This window comes from Tyto alba, unplaced genomic scaffold, assembly GCF_018691265.1.
Source record: "Tyto alba isolate M040663 unplaced genomic scaffold, T.alba_DEE_v4.0 Super-Scaffold_22, whole genome shotgun sequence".
In the NCBI taxonomy this organism is placed as follows: Eukaryota; Metazoa; Chordata; class Aves; order Strigiformes; family Tytonidae; genus Tyto; species Tyto alba.
The window spans coordinates 17,411,776-17,428,200 of NW_024881296.1; the positions used below are offsets into that span (position 1 = coordinate 17,411,776).

The window sequence follows — 16,425 nt, forward strand, 5'->3', positions numbered from 1 at the left end:
GATTTCTGGGAAAATGTTTCAAAAGGAAACAATTTTAGGGCACTCAAGTGGCATTTATAAAATGGTTTGGACATTCATGTGGTACACTACAGTAACACTTCTTAGGATCCTAAATATTTGAAATGCCTTCAGAAAAACAAGACTGAGATTGCTAGACTACTTATATACTTAAGGAAGTGTATGTGACTACCTCAATCCAGAAGCTGTGACTTGATAGTTCAAACAGGGTAAAGCTAGTAAGAAGGTGATATTTCCCTGTGAGGGTTCAAGGAGAAGCACAGAGAGTCATAACTTCCTGTAGGTAGTTTTTGTTGGAACTGTATAGCTTAAAAACCCAACAAACCTCTGTGGAAAACAGCTGATGACTCCAGATTGGTGTTGCAGATTCTTCTGGGTATGTTACTTGTCTTATCACTTTTTGCAATGAGGGGGAGTTAATAAGAGTTACTGTCTGGGTTACTATAGGTTTCTCTTCTATAGAGACAGGGGGTACATGTAAAGAGCATTTGAAAGACCTTTGTAAACAGTATCTAATTTTTAGAATTCCTTATAACATTATGTACAGGTAACAAGGAAGTCCATTAATGTTTTTTCAATAGAGAATGTGATGGAAGTCTGTTTTGACAGTCCATAATCTATAAATGTAAGTTCTATCTAGAAATTTTTTTTTTTTTACGTGAACACTGATAGGATTTGACCACTTCTCTGCTAACCTTCACTGACATTTGGTACCCATGTTATAAGCAATAACATGTTGTAGGTGTCAATATATGCAGAGACTATATGCTGTAGAAATTTGGGCTTTTTTTTTTTTTGTTTGAGTATTTACATTGGTAAATAGTACTACTTGACTCTCACTGTAAATCCCCTGAGTCTCATTGTTATGCTCTGCCTTACAATGTGGCCCAGCAAGTGAATGTATCCCTTCATTACAGCCTCAGATTACTTGTTCCAAACAGCATCAGTGTGACGGCTGAATTGCTGCTCTGTCTGCAGAAGCAGCAGTGGCACCATGCAGATGTTCATAACTTCTGTTCACTGGCATCTCACATGACTCTTGCAGGCAGACCTGTCTTTTGTCGTACGCTTCGCAGCTGCTTCGGTGGCCAAGTCTGCAGAGGGGTATCCCTGCAAGTCTGAAAGTGAGAGACTGGTGCTGAGCTGCCTGAGTCTATTTTGGGGCCTGCCACTTAGGCTAACACATGTTCTGCTCTTCCTCAAGGGGTGGTGGGCCTGGCTGGAGTGCCCTGCTAAGGGGGACAGCTGCAGCATGACATAGCGGTGAAGGCAAGCCGAGTGTTTGGGTCCAGTTCCAAGCTGGGTGTGACGGGTGTCAGCGTTTCCTTTTCCTCTATTCTTCGTTCCTCCTTTCTGACAAGGATGTGATTCAGCCTATCTGAGGCTGTAGCACTTTAGGATGGGTGGATGACACTTTCGTGGCTGTCATCGCACCTTGGTCCATTTCAAAACTTTGTGACAACTCTTAATGCTAGCTGGCGCAGTAGTTCCTAGACTGTTGGAAACAGGCATTGGTGACATGAATCTGGCAAGTCCATCTTTTGAAAAGCTTAGCTTCAGGAGGAGTTTATTTAATGCGCATACATGGGAAACTGCCTCTGTACCAGTGGTGCCATATCTGTCAGCATAAGCAGATACATTTGGATAAAAATATCTTCCATACAAAATAACAAATAAGAACTTTCCTAACTCACTTCCTTCATAAGTGATACTGGAATTATTTTCTCTTCAGAGACTTGCTTTCACAAATTCATATATCTGTACACAGTTTGGTTCTTAGAGGGGTGCTTTTAATATTTTTTTTGAACTTGTCTTGATACTTTTATCAGTGGCTGTCTCTACCAGTTTGGTAGTACAGATGCAGTCCCCAGGAACTTAATTTCTAGAAGCTTGTTGCTGTCTTAATAAATTGCTGTTAGGCTGTAGAGTTTACTACCTATACTGCTCATGGAAGCAAATGAAAAATACAAGTCTGTTTATAAAACACTCATCCATTACTTACAGGAAAAATAAGCGTCATAAATATTGCAAAAGATATATTTAACTGTTACTTTTATTGCCTGGCTGTATATCAAGCAGTTCCTTTCAGCTGATTTTATTTAGTTAAGACTTGTATTTAAAAATGTGTCTCATGATTGTAGATAACTCTTAAGTTGTCAACCTTTTCCTCCAATTGTGCATTCTGGGAACTATTGTCTTAAAGGGAATGCATGCGAATAAATTTCAGGGTGACATTCTACTGGAGTTCAGTATGACAATGTTTGGAGGTTTCGCAATGACTTTTTTTCCCATGAGCTGCACTTTTAAAGTCCTGGATTTTCTTCAGTGTTTGGTGAGGCTTCTGGTCATCCTCCTGAGCAGGCTACCAAGTTTGAGAGGATAAGTGATTTTTGACCCAGATGACCAGAGCAATTAAATGTTTAATCAAAGGATTGTGTCAAGATGGCTGTCATACCAGCAGCACAGTGAATTCCACCATCCCTTCCCCTCCCTTTCCCAGTTTTCACTTCAGATCAGTGTGTGCTAGTATGAAGTTATATGTAGGTGTGCTCACTGCCTGTAGGTTGATTTGTTGGATGGTCATTCTGGCATAATCCGCCATGGCCACAAAATAATGCATGGAATTCAAGAGGACAGTTGAAAAATCCTCTCTAAATATTTAATCCAAAGATTTCTTATGTTGAAATTAAGAACTTAAATTCTTAAGTACGTATCTCTCTGTCAGAATGCTGTACAGGGAAATAAAAGTTAAAGATATTAATTCAAGCTGGGCAGAGATTAGAAAACAAAACAAAAAAAATAGCCTTTTTTTGTCAGAAAATAGCAATTCAGCTAGAAAAATTCTGTTTTCAGTTATGATATGTGCTGAACCTTTGAAAAGGCTTCCAAATATTGAATTGTGTTTGAGTTTTTAATGAAAAAGATGTTTCAAGATAATTTCTTTGAGAAAATGTTTTCTTTCACAATTGAAGCAAAACTTCTCAAATGCATCCTAAATTAGTCTGAGAGTGAGACAGTTGCAAGATGTTCAAGATACTGTGAAGTTATTTTTTTTTACTTGGTTTAGAACGTGAAATTTCTCGACTCTTCAGTTTTTGGATGATACAGTCATGAGATGTCCAGTCCTAATTATGTAATTATGAAATACGTGTTTAATGAACAACAATTCCAGCGTGTCATACAGCATGCTAGTGCTGCTTTGGCTGTGGAAGCTCTCTCTGGCAAATTTTAATTACATGCGGTCTTTTTATTTGATACTTCTGCTGTTGTTCTCTTCCTGAACTTTCAAAAAGGAAAAGCTTAAGTCTTCAGATATTTTATATCTGGATATAAGAGGTCTCTTTACTCCTGTATATGTTATCATTGTCTTGGATTTGGCACTGCTTCACACCAAAAGATTTCAGTGTGTGGACAGAATATCAAACTATAGACCAGCTACAAACCAAAATGGGATATTTTTTCCCTGAAGTGAAGGAAAACTCTGTCTACGGCCATCAGCACATAAAGATGTTCCTGACCAGCTCTGCAGTAGTTTTTTCAGAGCGGGAGAAGCATCTTCCAATGTGTCTGAACAAGCACCCAATTCATATCAAAACTCAAATGTAGACATCATCTAAAAGATGAAAGGACAAGTGCTGTGTATATCATACTTTTCTTTATTGCGTCCCTATTGTCGTTAAAATAATATCATGCTATTAAAGAATAAACTAAGAAGCTTACCCTGTATAAACCAAATTGAGCTCTTGTCTTTCTTCAATTACATTGGATTAGTAATTTAGAGTGGATTAGTAAAATCCTTCTTCACTAAGAAGCTTAAAAATGGAGGTAGATAATTTGTTCAAAAAACGTAATTTCCTACTTATGTTGTACAGGGAGAGTAGTGTGCCTGAAGTAGATTTTGGCTTATGTGTTGTAGTTTTGAGTTTGGGCTAAAAACACAACTGTAGTAGGAAAAGAGTAGAGTTGTTGATGAGGGATACAGTCTGAATGCAGTGACAGGGTTTTAGCCTCTGTTTCCAGGATTTCTTTGCAGTGCTGAAGCCAGGCTGTTCTGTTGTGTGCTATTAATTCTGTTTTGCAGTAACGAATGTTGTGGTGAGTTTCTGGGGACTGAATGTTGTGACGAAGCTGTATTTATCTCTCATAGCTCGAGAGGCTTCAAAACCAAAAGGAAATCTCTTCTGTGTAATGAAAGGCTTTCTTAGGTGGGTCAAGAGCTGTCACAATAGAGGTTCATCACAGTGTTCATTATTTCAAAACACTGGAGCAGAAAACCTAAAATGCAACAAGCTACATGTGAAGTGTATGTTAGTCACTTCTCTGACAAACAAAAGAAAAAAACAAAACAAAACAAACAAACAAAAAAAGTTTTGTTGCTGGCATTGATCTTAGAAATTGTACCATGATGCACAATTGGTTTCAGTGTCAGGAAGATTAATTGCTCTCTGGTAATTTTGTGACATCAGGAAACCAGTGTCTCTAAGGATGTGTTCAAAGAAACTTTTCTGAAATGCTTTATGTGGTTTAAAAAGGCAAATACTCTTTCTGCAGAAACTGCTTGTTAATGCTGTCTTAGTTTAACCATGAACAACCTTTGCAAATACTTTTACTGTTACTGTGCAGTCATGAACTGAAGAAAGAGTGTTTTCTGGAGGCTGAAAGCATGGCTGCCAGTTTTGTTCTGTCAAACCTGGATGTTCTGCTCCTCACAGCCGCATGTCCTCGTAGCAGCAGCCCAGCTCACACAGGATGTGGTCTGGTACTCTTGTCTCTGCCTTTGCCCTATAGCAAGTGCCTCAGTTACCGAATAATGGACGTGAAGGGGAGGTTGTTTCGAACCCCAGCAATTCATAGTTATATCAAGCTCTCTTGCTGGAGGATGTCTCTCACACACACTTTACTCATTCTTAGTCAAACTGTATATATTGTTCATTGTTTATAAAGTGTATATCTGCCTGGTTATTTACCCAGATCTAGAGGTGAGTTGTGTCATTCACAGTGAGTTGAGAAAACTAATAGTTTCTCAGTCATTTGACTCCTAGGGTGTCCTAGGTATATTAGCTGCCAGAAACTGTAACTGTGTTCCCTATGCCCAGCATTCTGCACCTGATGGGAAAGGAGATACGGGTGGAGAGCAAACCCTTCTGTTGTACCGGTGCAGTTCCTGGAAGGGTGTCGTGGTTTGAGCCTGGTCAGCAGCTAAACGCCCCGCAGCCGCTCACCCACCCTCCCCCCACTCGGGAATGGGGAGGGAATCGGAGGGGCAAAGGGAGACTTGCGGGTTGAGATAAAAACAGTTCAATAACAGTAACAGAACAATACGCTGACAGCAGTATCAGCGGGTAATGTACAATACAGCTGCTCACCTCCCGGCCGGTGCTCCCAAACACCAAGGCCCCACAGCCACACCCCCGGAAGTGAGAGCCCCTCCCAGCCCACTCCTGCCTTTATATAGTGAGCACAAGGTCACATGACATGGACTATCGGCCAATCGGGGCCCAGCCCTCCAGCTGTGCTCCCCCCGCCCCCGCACACAGGTGAGGGCACTGGGCCCTGGGGAGCCCCTGGGGTCTCAGGGGGCTGCAGCTCCTCCCGCTACCAGACCAACGGGAACTCTAGGCCAGCCCCAAACAGGACAAAGGATCATTGGTTACTTGGCTTCTTAAAACCTGCACGTTGAATATTCCATTGTCATCTCTAATCTGGCGATAGCTCAAACTACGGTGCTATTGCTGCTGACTTCATATTTAAATATGCTCCTTGTCTGAGAGAGAATGATTTATTTCCATTCTGTTACTACAGTAATCACATAACCTGTTTCTCTTCTTGTAGTTTCTGCAGTCTATGATTCTACCCTCAATTTTAGAAATAATGAGAATCCAACGTTGCTGGGAGTTCTAAATGGAAAAAAATATCATGCAGATTTATATGTAAGGCAAGTAATTGATACTTTAATTCCTTTTTGGCATACAGGAATGTGCACTTGCAATCACAATTGTGGAAATAAGGAAACATTTTCAAGCAGGTAATGGATAGCAAATCTCTATTAACCTGGCTTCACAGAATTGAAGATAGAAACTCATGTGATGGGAAAGGTTTCTGGTAAGGTTCTGTGACTATAGATGTCTGGAGACCCTACAAAGGTCTACAGGATTTTTTGTTTGTTATTTTTTTATTAATTTGTGTGTCTGTTTGTCAGTGCAGCAGCAACAGTGGGGCCTCTTCTCATGCATTTGGCCAGAATACCAAACATAAACTCACTCAGTGTTTAGATGGAGTGGCTTTACAGCTGTCACTGGCACAGTAGCTCCCACTCAGGCGGAGGCCAGGCTCAGGGCTGTTCCCATCCCTGTTTGGTATAGTTGTTGATATATTTGACTGCCACTCTTTCCCTAACAAGAAGGGGGTTGTTTAATGAAAAAAACAACCACCTGGATTCTGTATCATTAATGTTTCTGTAAGTGATGAATACCCCAATGGCTTCCCATAACTGTAATGGGAATGGGCCCATTTCAAGGCCCTTATTCCGATGCCAGGTTCTACCAGCAGCACCCATGCTGCAGGCACTCAGGATATGTGATGATTTAGGGTTCGAACATAGGAGCCTAGAAGTGATCCCACAAGTGATGAGGAGTTCATCAGGATCCCTTTATAGCTATGATTGGCTGGTCCAGCTGGTTTATCTTGGGTGCTGACATGAAATAGGGTCACCTTTTCTTCTGACCTCCCCTCTTCTGCCTGTTTGAAAAAACACTTTCTTCAGAACTGTTTTTGCCTGAGGGTAAGAAGAAACTCCTGATTCCTTGTGGATGCAACAGGAGTTTGCATTCCCACTTGGCTCTCATTGGTGGCTCAGCCTAGTGTCCTTGTGTTTGGTGTACCTGGCCTGGCTGGCTAGTGTTTGTGGAGGAGCAGCTGGCCCCACCTGTGTGGGCCATTCCTCCAACAATGTAGTGGTGTGAATCTTGCTGTGTCTCCCTTTACACCCTTCCAGCCTGCTGCAAGTCAATCTGGCAGAGCGTGGAAATTGCTTTCTGTGACTTGGGCCAGCTATTTGCCCCTCTGTCTTTCTGAGCTTCCTGAAAAGCTGCTACAGGCAGGGTAAACCTCATGGCAGAATTTGTTTTGGCCATTAATTGGGGACCATCACGGATGTTCTTCAGAGTCCTCCATATTTGCTTATTGAAGTGCTGTAGGTGTTGCACTCAGTAGAAGTTTGTAAAATTTGGATGGCCTTGTTTGTCTCTGCTTAAGTCATGTTGAGTTCTAATGTTTGTCATCTTATGACTTTTTTAAATAAAAGAATGAACCAGTTGTGTTGCCCTTCTTAATTTAGTAACTGCAAACAGGAATGTCCTGACTCTGAAAAGTGCTCTCTCCTGTGCTGAAGGAAGTTAATTTGATGTTGCTCTTAATGGATATTAATTAAAATACATGCTATATTGAAAATTTTAAAATTATTAAATATTGCTATTAGCAGACGTAAATGAGGATGACAAGGAGATTTATTTTTCTGTCATGGGATTATTGACCAAAATTCATGTAATGTGATGAAAACTTTTTGTCAAGAGAGGGTTTTCCAGTGATAGGAGCCATTTTGCTGGAAATTAACCAGCCAGGCTGCATGTAACCAAAATTATTTGGAAATGTTACCTGAGAAATACTAGAATGCTTTACCCTAGGTAGAAGGAGAATAGTTTGTTTTTTCTCTCTAATGCCTGGCTGTTTAAACACAGCCTTGAACTCCATAGATGGGGTAAGAAGTCATTTTATTCAAAACCTTTGTTTGGAAGCAGAAAACAGCAAACCTTCATCTAGAAAGTGGCTCTAGTAAGCTCAAACATAATGCATTACTGTTTCAGAAATCTAAATTTGAGAATTTCAGATACATCTGAAAACTGAAGGTGGCTCTCGAACAAAACTATGCTTTGCTGATCTGGGAGCTGTTACCACAAATTAAAAAAAGGTGAAAAATATAGTTAGTCTTCTATCAGATATTCAGTTTGTACAATGTAAGCGTTGTTCATGGGAGTTGAAGTATTTAATGTTCTTCAATTTCTCTTTTTTTACCATTGACAGGCGGATTCCACTAGAGGAAGTCCCAGAAGATGAGCAGGAATGTTCTATCTGGCTTCACAAACTGTATCAAGAAAAGGTTGAGTTTTTATCTAGACATCACTTGCAACCCACTAGTGCTCAGTTATTTATACTGTTTAGTAGACCTTAACAGTGTGCATGTGTAGTGGTCCTGCTTTGGGGGGCCTGGGGTGGGTGGTTGGGTTGGTTGGTTTGTTTTTCAGGATAAGTGCTCTGTTTCTCCAGACACAAACTGGTCTTGTTCTGTCAGTCATGACAAGTACTTTGTACTTGAATAGTAACAGGAAGAAAACTTAAGCAAGCCTCGATGGAATAGTTTTAAAACTCTTCTTTAGAAAGTTGCATGAGGATAGAAAAAATACAACTACCTTCTGGTTGATCGAAGGACCTCCTTCCCCTTAAAGGCACCTCTGAAATTAAGAAGTAATTTGTAGGCTAAATGAGGTGTATTTTGCTTTAGTGTATTAGAATTTTTGTCCATGTTTTACGCTGTCTCTTTTACCAAGGCAAAAATCCAACATTAATAGGACAGGCTGATAAATTGCTTTTACATTGTGTGCATAGAAGGCATGCATTTAAGATTCTTAATTACATAGGATGAGGGCAGAATAATAATGACTGTGTTTGTAGATGCCCACTGATTTTTATTTTTTTTTCTCAAAATACTTTCATATGCGTCCTTCAGACTTTCAGAACCTGTTTCTTGTGGGTTCTGTTTTTATCAACAGAGGAGATAATGGTTGGGGGATGTGCTCTTTGAATACATACAGCACTCCCATTTCAGTCAGTGGGAGTCATGGGTATACAAGGTATGAGGGCCTGGCAGCTCAGTTTACTTCAATAAATTGATCTAAGTTATGTATTCGGACTGGAATACGGCGGTGCTTCGGATTTGGAAGTGATAGAATATGGCTGTGCTCTGGTTTCCTCTCACTGGGGCAGCAAAATGCTGCTGTGCCATTTGTTGTACTACACCCAGAACACCACATTAGCATTTCTGTACTGACTCTGTCCTAGTCTTTCTCGTCTTCAAACCATGACTGCTTACAGGAATGTGAAAAGTTAGCATGTTGAGGCCTCAGTTGTAGGTCTGCTAGTTTTGCCTCTGATCTACCCTCTTGGAAGCTGTGCCGCTAACGCCTAATTCAGACATGACCCCAACACCTTTCTGCAGAAAGACATTATGTTACCCGTGGGCCTGTGCTGTCTCTGCAGGCATAGAAATGCAAATGGTCCTTTTGCTGAACATTGCAAAAGTCCACTTTCTGCTGCTATGACTTTACCTGTAACTCTCTTTCATGTTCCTAAGGACTGTTTAGACATTTGCAAGACAAGGACATAAGTCAAATGAGAATGTGGCGATTGTTTTCCTGAATCCCTTATTACATAGGTTGCAATAATTCACTAAGTTTTTTCTGTTATTTCGTCTTCAGTGAACACTCTGTTATTTCTAGTGCAAACAGAGCATGCATCTATCCTGCTTTCTTCCTAACAACTTAGTTTGGTGGCTGGTTAAACCCATAGTTTCTTATTTAAGTATAGGAGGAAGGAGTGTGTGTTCCATTTTCCTTTCCATTAAAACCTTTTTGGTTGTGTGGCATTTTCTGTTAGGTTGGCTATTTTCTGGTTTGGTGACGGTTTATTTTCTTTCTGAAGGGGGACACGCTCCTCTTCCTTCTGCTCTTTTACATTAGTGAAACTTATTTCATCGTAGTCATTCATGGTTTACACAAGCCCATGTCTCTGTAAGATCAGACTGGGAGAATACAGAGCGGGGACAACTTCTTCAAGACTTCTGAAATGATGAAAGCCCACCTGCATGGTAAAAATGCAATTCTGTTTCACCTTTCTGCCATGTGTCTTTTTAAAGATAATTGGCACTTAGGTTGGATAACAAGCAGCAATGACATGTAGGTGTTGTTTCCAAAAATGAATTCAGTGTTCAGAGTCGGTAAATATTTTTGATGAAATGTAACAAATCTGTATTCAAAGGGCAGTAATTCACTGCAAGATACACGCTCATCCCCTGCTTTGTCTATTTTGGTTGTAACACTCCACTTTCTGTTTCAAAGAAGACAACGTATGCATGCTACTGAAAACCAGAACCCCTATTTTCTCTTGCATTATGGTTGCATGTGCCATTGCTTATTCTCAGTAATTTTAATAATTTTGCAGTACCTTCTCAAGACCTACTTGTGCTGAATTATGCTATAGAAGAATGATTTAGTAGGTGGAGTGTGCCACAGGTACTGAGGTCAAGGCTGGAGTGCTGTGCATTTGAGATGGTCAGGGCCACAAAGCTGTTTGAATAAGTAATGAAATCAGCAGTTAGTGGACATTAAGGGATGTGACTTTTTTTTTTTTTTTTTTTTCCTTAAATTGTCATTAGTAAAGGAGTGAGAGTCTTTGAGAAAACATCGTTCTGCTGTTTTTTACTTCATTGCCTGATCTCAGTTACATGTCCTCTATCTGAGATGCTGCTCTCTGGGAAGCTGGTGTGTTTATGTTCTTGCTACTTACCGCTTCATTTTCTGGTTTAGCCACTGCTGCAAATGCAATGAACAGGGCCTTGCCAGATAAACCATGTCACTTGTGCTGTTCTAAACCAAACACTGTTCTCCTTCCTTTCCCAGGCTTACAGTAAGCACCTTGTCCACGTGCTTCTTCCTCACCTTGGGTGAATTTTGTCTTTCCACAGATGACCAGCACTGTATCTGTTAATGCCAAATTATGACAGAGGTGCAATTTGGGTTTTACATTGCTTTATTTTTTTTCCCTTTTCTTTTCTTTTCTTGTTTTAAACTGCTATTGCTAGAAAGACTCCCTTTGACTTTAACAAGGACTGGGTTGAGCACCTTAGTGCCTGGTCTGAAGAGGTTCTGTATAATAGTCACAACTCTGCTAGCCCTTGCGTGTTTGTTTTCTTTTTTTACCTCCTTACAGCCTCAGCGCCTGAAATAGAAGTTCTGCTTCAGAATCTTAATTTCCATTAAAAAGAAAGTGAGCTTCTACCTCTTCTCCCTTCTAAGAGAAGCATGGAAAACAGGGCATGAAAATACATGCCAAAATGCCCCAGGGAATTAGCAAAGCATAACTGAAGAGGGGAAGTGTACACAACTCTAGTGTTTGGGAACAAAGGATATATTTTTGAATACTCATTCTTTGTGGGCTTCCCCGTGAAGGGGCAGTGGCATACCTCTGCAGTCAGACCTCTCTGCTGGAAGCAGGGAGGAAGAATCCAGTTAGCCTCTCACAAGATGATGGATGTTCCCTGATTTCCCCCCACTGCATTACCCACCCCTCTGTGTGAAGTAACTCAGATTTGGTGGGGGCATTAGAGAGATCATGTTTCTATGTCCAAATATGATACCTGGGTGGGTGGGATTTATTACAAACGGAAAACAAGCTCTGTATGCAGGGGAGTGAAAGGAACTTAATGTGGGCGAGGTGATTGAGGGAAATTTTGAGGTACATCATGGGTTTAAATGCTGGTTTGAGCTGTTGACGGGTATGATAGGCACCCTTGCAGAAGCTTAGAAGACAGATCAACCCACAGAGTGTGAGTGTTTTTAAGGGTAAGGAATCGTAACTGAATTGACGAGCTGTTCTCCACAACAGTGTAAAATGTGTAGTGGAGGTGATGGCACTGACATTGTCTTGCCCATTGTGTATTTCTTCCACCCATCTCAAACCTCTTGGTGAGATGTGGTCAGTGGTTTTGCTGCCCCTAACGCTGTGCAGAGTCAACAAAGAGAAAACTGCTGAGCCTGTTTGACGTGACTCTGTCTTGCTCTCTGTAGTAACAGGCCCCCTAATGGAGACACCAATAACAGTCAGAAATTCTTACCTTTTCAGGGCAATACTGGTATTTAGAAACCTAATTGTATATGGTAGCATTCAATTTACTGATGATTAGTAGCTCTGTGTTAAGCCAGTCATAAACCAAAATCCTCAAGGCACTGTAAAGAAAACCTCATGCACTGTGTAATTTGTTGAAGACAGCTAATTAATTGGTCACAGTGATCCCAGTATAATCTAGCTCGCATGCACAAAACAGTCATAATTTTTCTAATCTCAATAAAGGGAGTGCAATGCTTTAATTACTGTGTAATCTCTTAAAAGATGAATGTTCCCTTTGAAACAGATAAAATGGTAGCAGCCTGTAATTGCTCAAGTTGCCATTAAATAAGTAAAGAATTGTCTGCGTCAGCTGGAGTGTAAGTAAATGTAAAATCACAGCACAGTAGAAACAATCTTCTTGTGGTTGATTAGGACAATCTTGGCTTTGCCAGAATTTTTGGAAACCATCATGAAGCATTCCTTTCTTTGAAGAAATTTAGTACTTCATTCTGACTAAACTGAGGTTCCTTTTCATGTCAACCTAATGCTAACTTCATTAATTAACCAGTTTTATGTGATAACATAAATTAATAATCTTTGCTTTTGAACCAGTAGGAAGGGGGGGTTTCCCCACCCACTTTGGTATCTGAGGTTGATCACATCGCTAAAGCCAATGCCGTTCATCCATATGGGCTCTAGAGGAAGGTACTGAATTCCAAGTCTGTGCTTTAAAAAATGCACCACAAAACAAAAAAAAAACAAACTGCACCCCTCTATCTTCCTCATATTATATTAAAAGGGAGAGTCCTTTGGTCAAAAGCAGTGAGAGATTCTAAAATGTTTGCATGCCCAAGTGTCTGTAGAGAGGTTCAGCACTCGAACCTCCTTCTGTAAGCTTCGTGGGAACAAGATGAACAAGACTGCAAGATGAACAAAACAAAGCAGACAGGAGGGGCTGGTGTTCGTTGGGGTATGGGACAAGACGGTATCTGCTCACCTTTTCTGACAGGGCTGTGGATGCTGTTTTAGGGTAGTGGTTGGAGAAAACATTAGGGAACAGAGGATCTGATGCTGAACATGTAGCCCACATACTTCTCTGGTTTACCAGCAGTATTTGGCCAGTGGCTGCAGCTCTTGCAGGAGGTTCAACAGTGAATTCTGCGTTGCTGCAGCAGCGTACATCCCCTCACCCTTCTTGTTTTACTGGGCTTCTTATACTCTCCAGGCATACCATTTTTGCAGGCTTCTGTGTGTTGGTGAAAGAAAGGAGGCACACATCAATGTAAGCTGCTCTTTTTTTGACTGCATGTTGCTTGACTTCAAAGTACAAGCTTTCCAGCCATGACCTGATGTTTGATCTTCCCCTGCAGTTACAAGCCTGCAGAAGGTGGAACATCAAAGTCAGGAATGGCTAGTTCTGTTGGCAGATGGAGATTTAATTGTTGCCCTCCTTTGTTCTTCTAGGATGCGTTCCAGGAAGAATACTACCGAACAGGAACCTACCCAGGAGTCCCTATAGTACCACCCCGACGACCATGGACGCTTTTGAACTGGCTTTTCTGGGCCTTATTGCTACTATATCCTTTATTCAAGCTGCTCATCAACATGATCAACAGTGGATCATCACTGACACTGGCTAGTTTTGCATTTGTCATTGTAATGGGTAAGTTCTCTGAAACAGAAAGATTACTTACAGGGTAACTGTCAGATGTGATTTACTGAAGCTTACTAAATATAAACATGACTTGTGAATTCAACAGACCAGCTGATATGATACCCACTTTAGCCTGGAATAGGTTAGATTATTTTTTTTGTTTATTTTTGTATAATTGTATTACTTTTTGTAAGAGCTACATACAGAATTTTCTGTTTCCGTGGAAATCAAAACAGTAATGTTCCAGTGGGTTGCCTACAAAAGGCTTTCTTTTCTTGTGTAGTGTGTTGCTGGGTTGCACTTTGAATGCCTAGGAAAGACGCTCTAGGAAAATTTATTCTGTTGAGAATTCTTTCATCTGATCATAGTCTGGTATGTCACCCACTGGAAATCCATGAACTTGTGATTGAAGGACAGCTTGTTGTGGACATTTACTCTGACTTGTGTAGCACAGGGCATAGACTATCACAGGTGATCCCTACAGTTCCTCTGGTAGTTAAGTAACATAACTAGTATGTTATTTAAGAGGAGGAAGGAAAACAAAACAAGGAGCTGGCCCACAGAAAGGCAGGAAGATCTCATTTGGTGTCCTTTATGGAAGCAGAAAGCAGGTCAGTTTAACAAACTACATCATATCTGTGTGTCTTTGCTTTTCTGGCATATTGGATGCCTGTTTGAAGAATAAGTTCCTTCTAAAATAAGCCATATATTTATAAAGCAAATATTTCCTATTGCTGTACTGACGATCACATGTATTCATGGTTTCATCACCTTAATGTCTGTGTATATTGCAAAAACCCTTTGAAACAGAAACAGAACATCACAGTCCTTCTGGCTCTTGAGTGAACGTGGATGCAGAGATATTAGAATTAGCTTAAAAAGCTATGTCCAAAATAGTAACACAGAGGAACTAGGAAAACACAGAGCATTTTCTTGTCTCAGAAGTGCATCTTAGCTTTCTACCTAGGAAGTTGTTCCTAATGCATAATATTTCTTTGCATTCTCAGAAGTCTGAATCTTGAGCAGGTCCCATGCTAGTCTGATCAAGATGAATTAACTAATGTCCTTTTGCCCATCTGTGAAGAGCTTGATGTGGTAGGCACACAATATTCTTTTTCAGAAAGTGCCCACCAAATCAAACTCTGTGGAAGCTGCTGTGGAGTCTTCTTGTAAAGAGAACTGGAGAAATAATAATTTTTTTGGAGCAATTACTACAACTTAGAAGCACCTTTTTCACCCACCTTGCTTGTTGGAAGGCACAAATAGGGTCCCCCCCCGGTTTCTCTGACCAGCAAATAGGATGGAAACAAAGAGTGAGCACCATGGTTGGGGTGTGCTCCTCAGCAGCGGGAGGTGTGAGGTTCAAATCCCCTTCAGTTGCAGAGAAATGTCAGTCAGTCTCCCCTGTGCTCTAGTTCAAAATGAGTATACAGCAGTGGGCGGGATGGGGTGTGACAGCATTGCAGAAGCTACGTCCCTGGCAGTAGCACTCAGGAGGGCGTTTGTTCTACCTGTGGAAGAAATGCTGACATAGTCTGTGGTTGGTGCTGGGCTGTGGAACGATGGCCTAACAGGGCACTGAAGTTTAGCCATCACAAAATTTTTTAAAATTCTCATCTTTTCATCAGCATTTTCCTCTTAATTCAGTTTTTCTACTCAGCAGGCTGGTTGGTCAGGTTATTCCAGAGCGCCTCGTGCCTGTGTACCCTGCACGGGGAGCCTCACTGCCTAATTCAGGGTTTCGGGATTTTAACATCAGAGCTGGACGCTTTAATGCTTGGCATTGTGGTATCTGTGATGTTTCTTGATTTAGGCCTTATTAATTTAGTTAAGTGACACCACACCCTTCACCCCCAACCCTAAGTCCAATACTGTCTTGCCATTAGTGGCCTTGACAACTAGTTCATATCTTCTCTCTATCAGGAAGTGAGGGAAGGAACCTATAAAGGAAAAAAAAAAGTATATGTTGCTACTAAGAATGGACCATAAAAGAGCCCCTTTTTTCTTTTTTTTTTTTTTTTTTTTTTTTCTTGCTGTCTTATTCCCCACTTAGCTTTCTTCTGCTTTTAGCCACAAGGAAAGATTAATAAGCAAGCTGCTGTGAGTCCTTTTCTGAATGCAGTGATAATCCAAAGGGCTTGTTCTCAGGTTATTTGTAACGCTGGAGCTAACGGAGAACTACAGCAGCAGCCTGCTGCCAAAATGAACGCATGAGCTCCCAGGCTGCAAAAGCACAGCTGAGGACCACATTAAGAACGGTGAGATTAACAGCCCACTGCACGATGTGCACTGCTGCCCCATACATACCCACTGCATTTGTGGGGTGGTGCAGGTTGCGGTTCTCTGCAGCCTTTGAAAGATCCCCTGCGCTTAGCAACAGCTCTGTTCTCTCTCCAAATACCTGGGATGATCAAACCCAAAGTGCTTGTAATTGGCCAGGATTTGCAGTGCAGCAGAAGGTACCACATTGCCTGGAATAGAGGCTGTTGCCTGATTAGACTCAGCCAGCCACCTCTCGCTGATGAGCAGGCAAAAAGAAAGATGGTGTTGTCACTTACTAGCAGACAGCAGCTGCTGTGAAGCTGTGGAGGGAGGAGAATCTCTGGAAGTGGAAGGAAGCTCAGCCTTCAGTAAAAACAAACAAAAAGCAGAGCTCCTGGTCACTTAAAAGTGGATGTGTCATTACTCGCTTAAAGAGCGATAGTGTCTTTAGTACATCGTAGTCGGTGTCTGTGTTACTGTGTCCCTTTAAAAGCAGTGTTACTGCTGGTTGGGAATCATCGGTCTGGTTCTGTGGAAGCATCTCAACTTCAGCT

General features: G+C 41.2%; 1 protein-coding gene across 5 annotated transcripts in view; it reads left to right on the forward strand.

Moving 5' to 3' along the window:
* The window catches only part of AGPAT4 (1-acylglycerol-3-phosphate O-acyltransferase 4), an 83,453-nt gene that overhangs the window by 58,425 nt on the left and 8,603 nt on the right, over positions 1-16,425 (forward strand). For 4 of the 5 annotated variants that reach the window (XM_033011664.2, XM_033011667.2, XM_033011668.2 and 1 more), the window contains 3 exons: positions 5,851-5,953; positions 8,098-8,173; positions 13,420-13,618. In XM_033011664.2, the coding sequence (XP_032867555.2) occupies positions 5,851-5,953; positions 8,098-8,173; positions 13,420-13,618 (378 nt within the window). The remainder of the gene's footprint in view (positions 1-5,850; positions 5,954-8,097; positions 8,174-13,419; positions 13,619-16,425) is intronic. The other variant, XM_033011670.2, reaches the window with a different exon arrangement.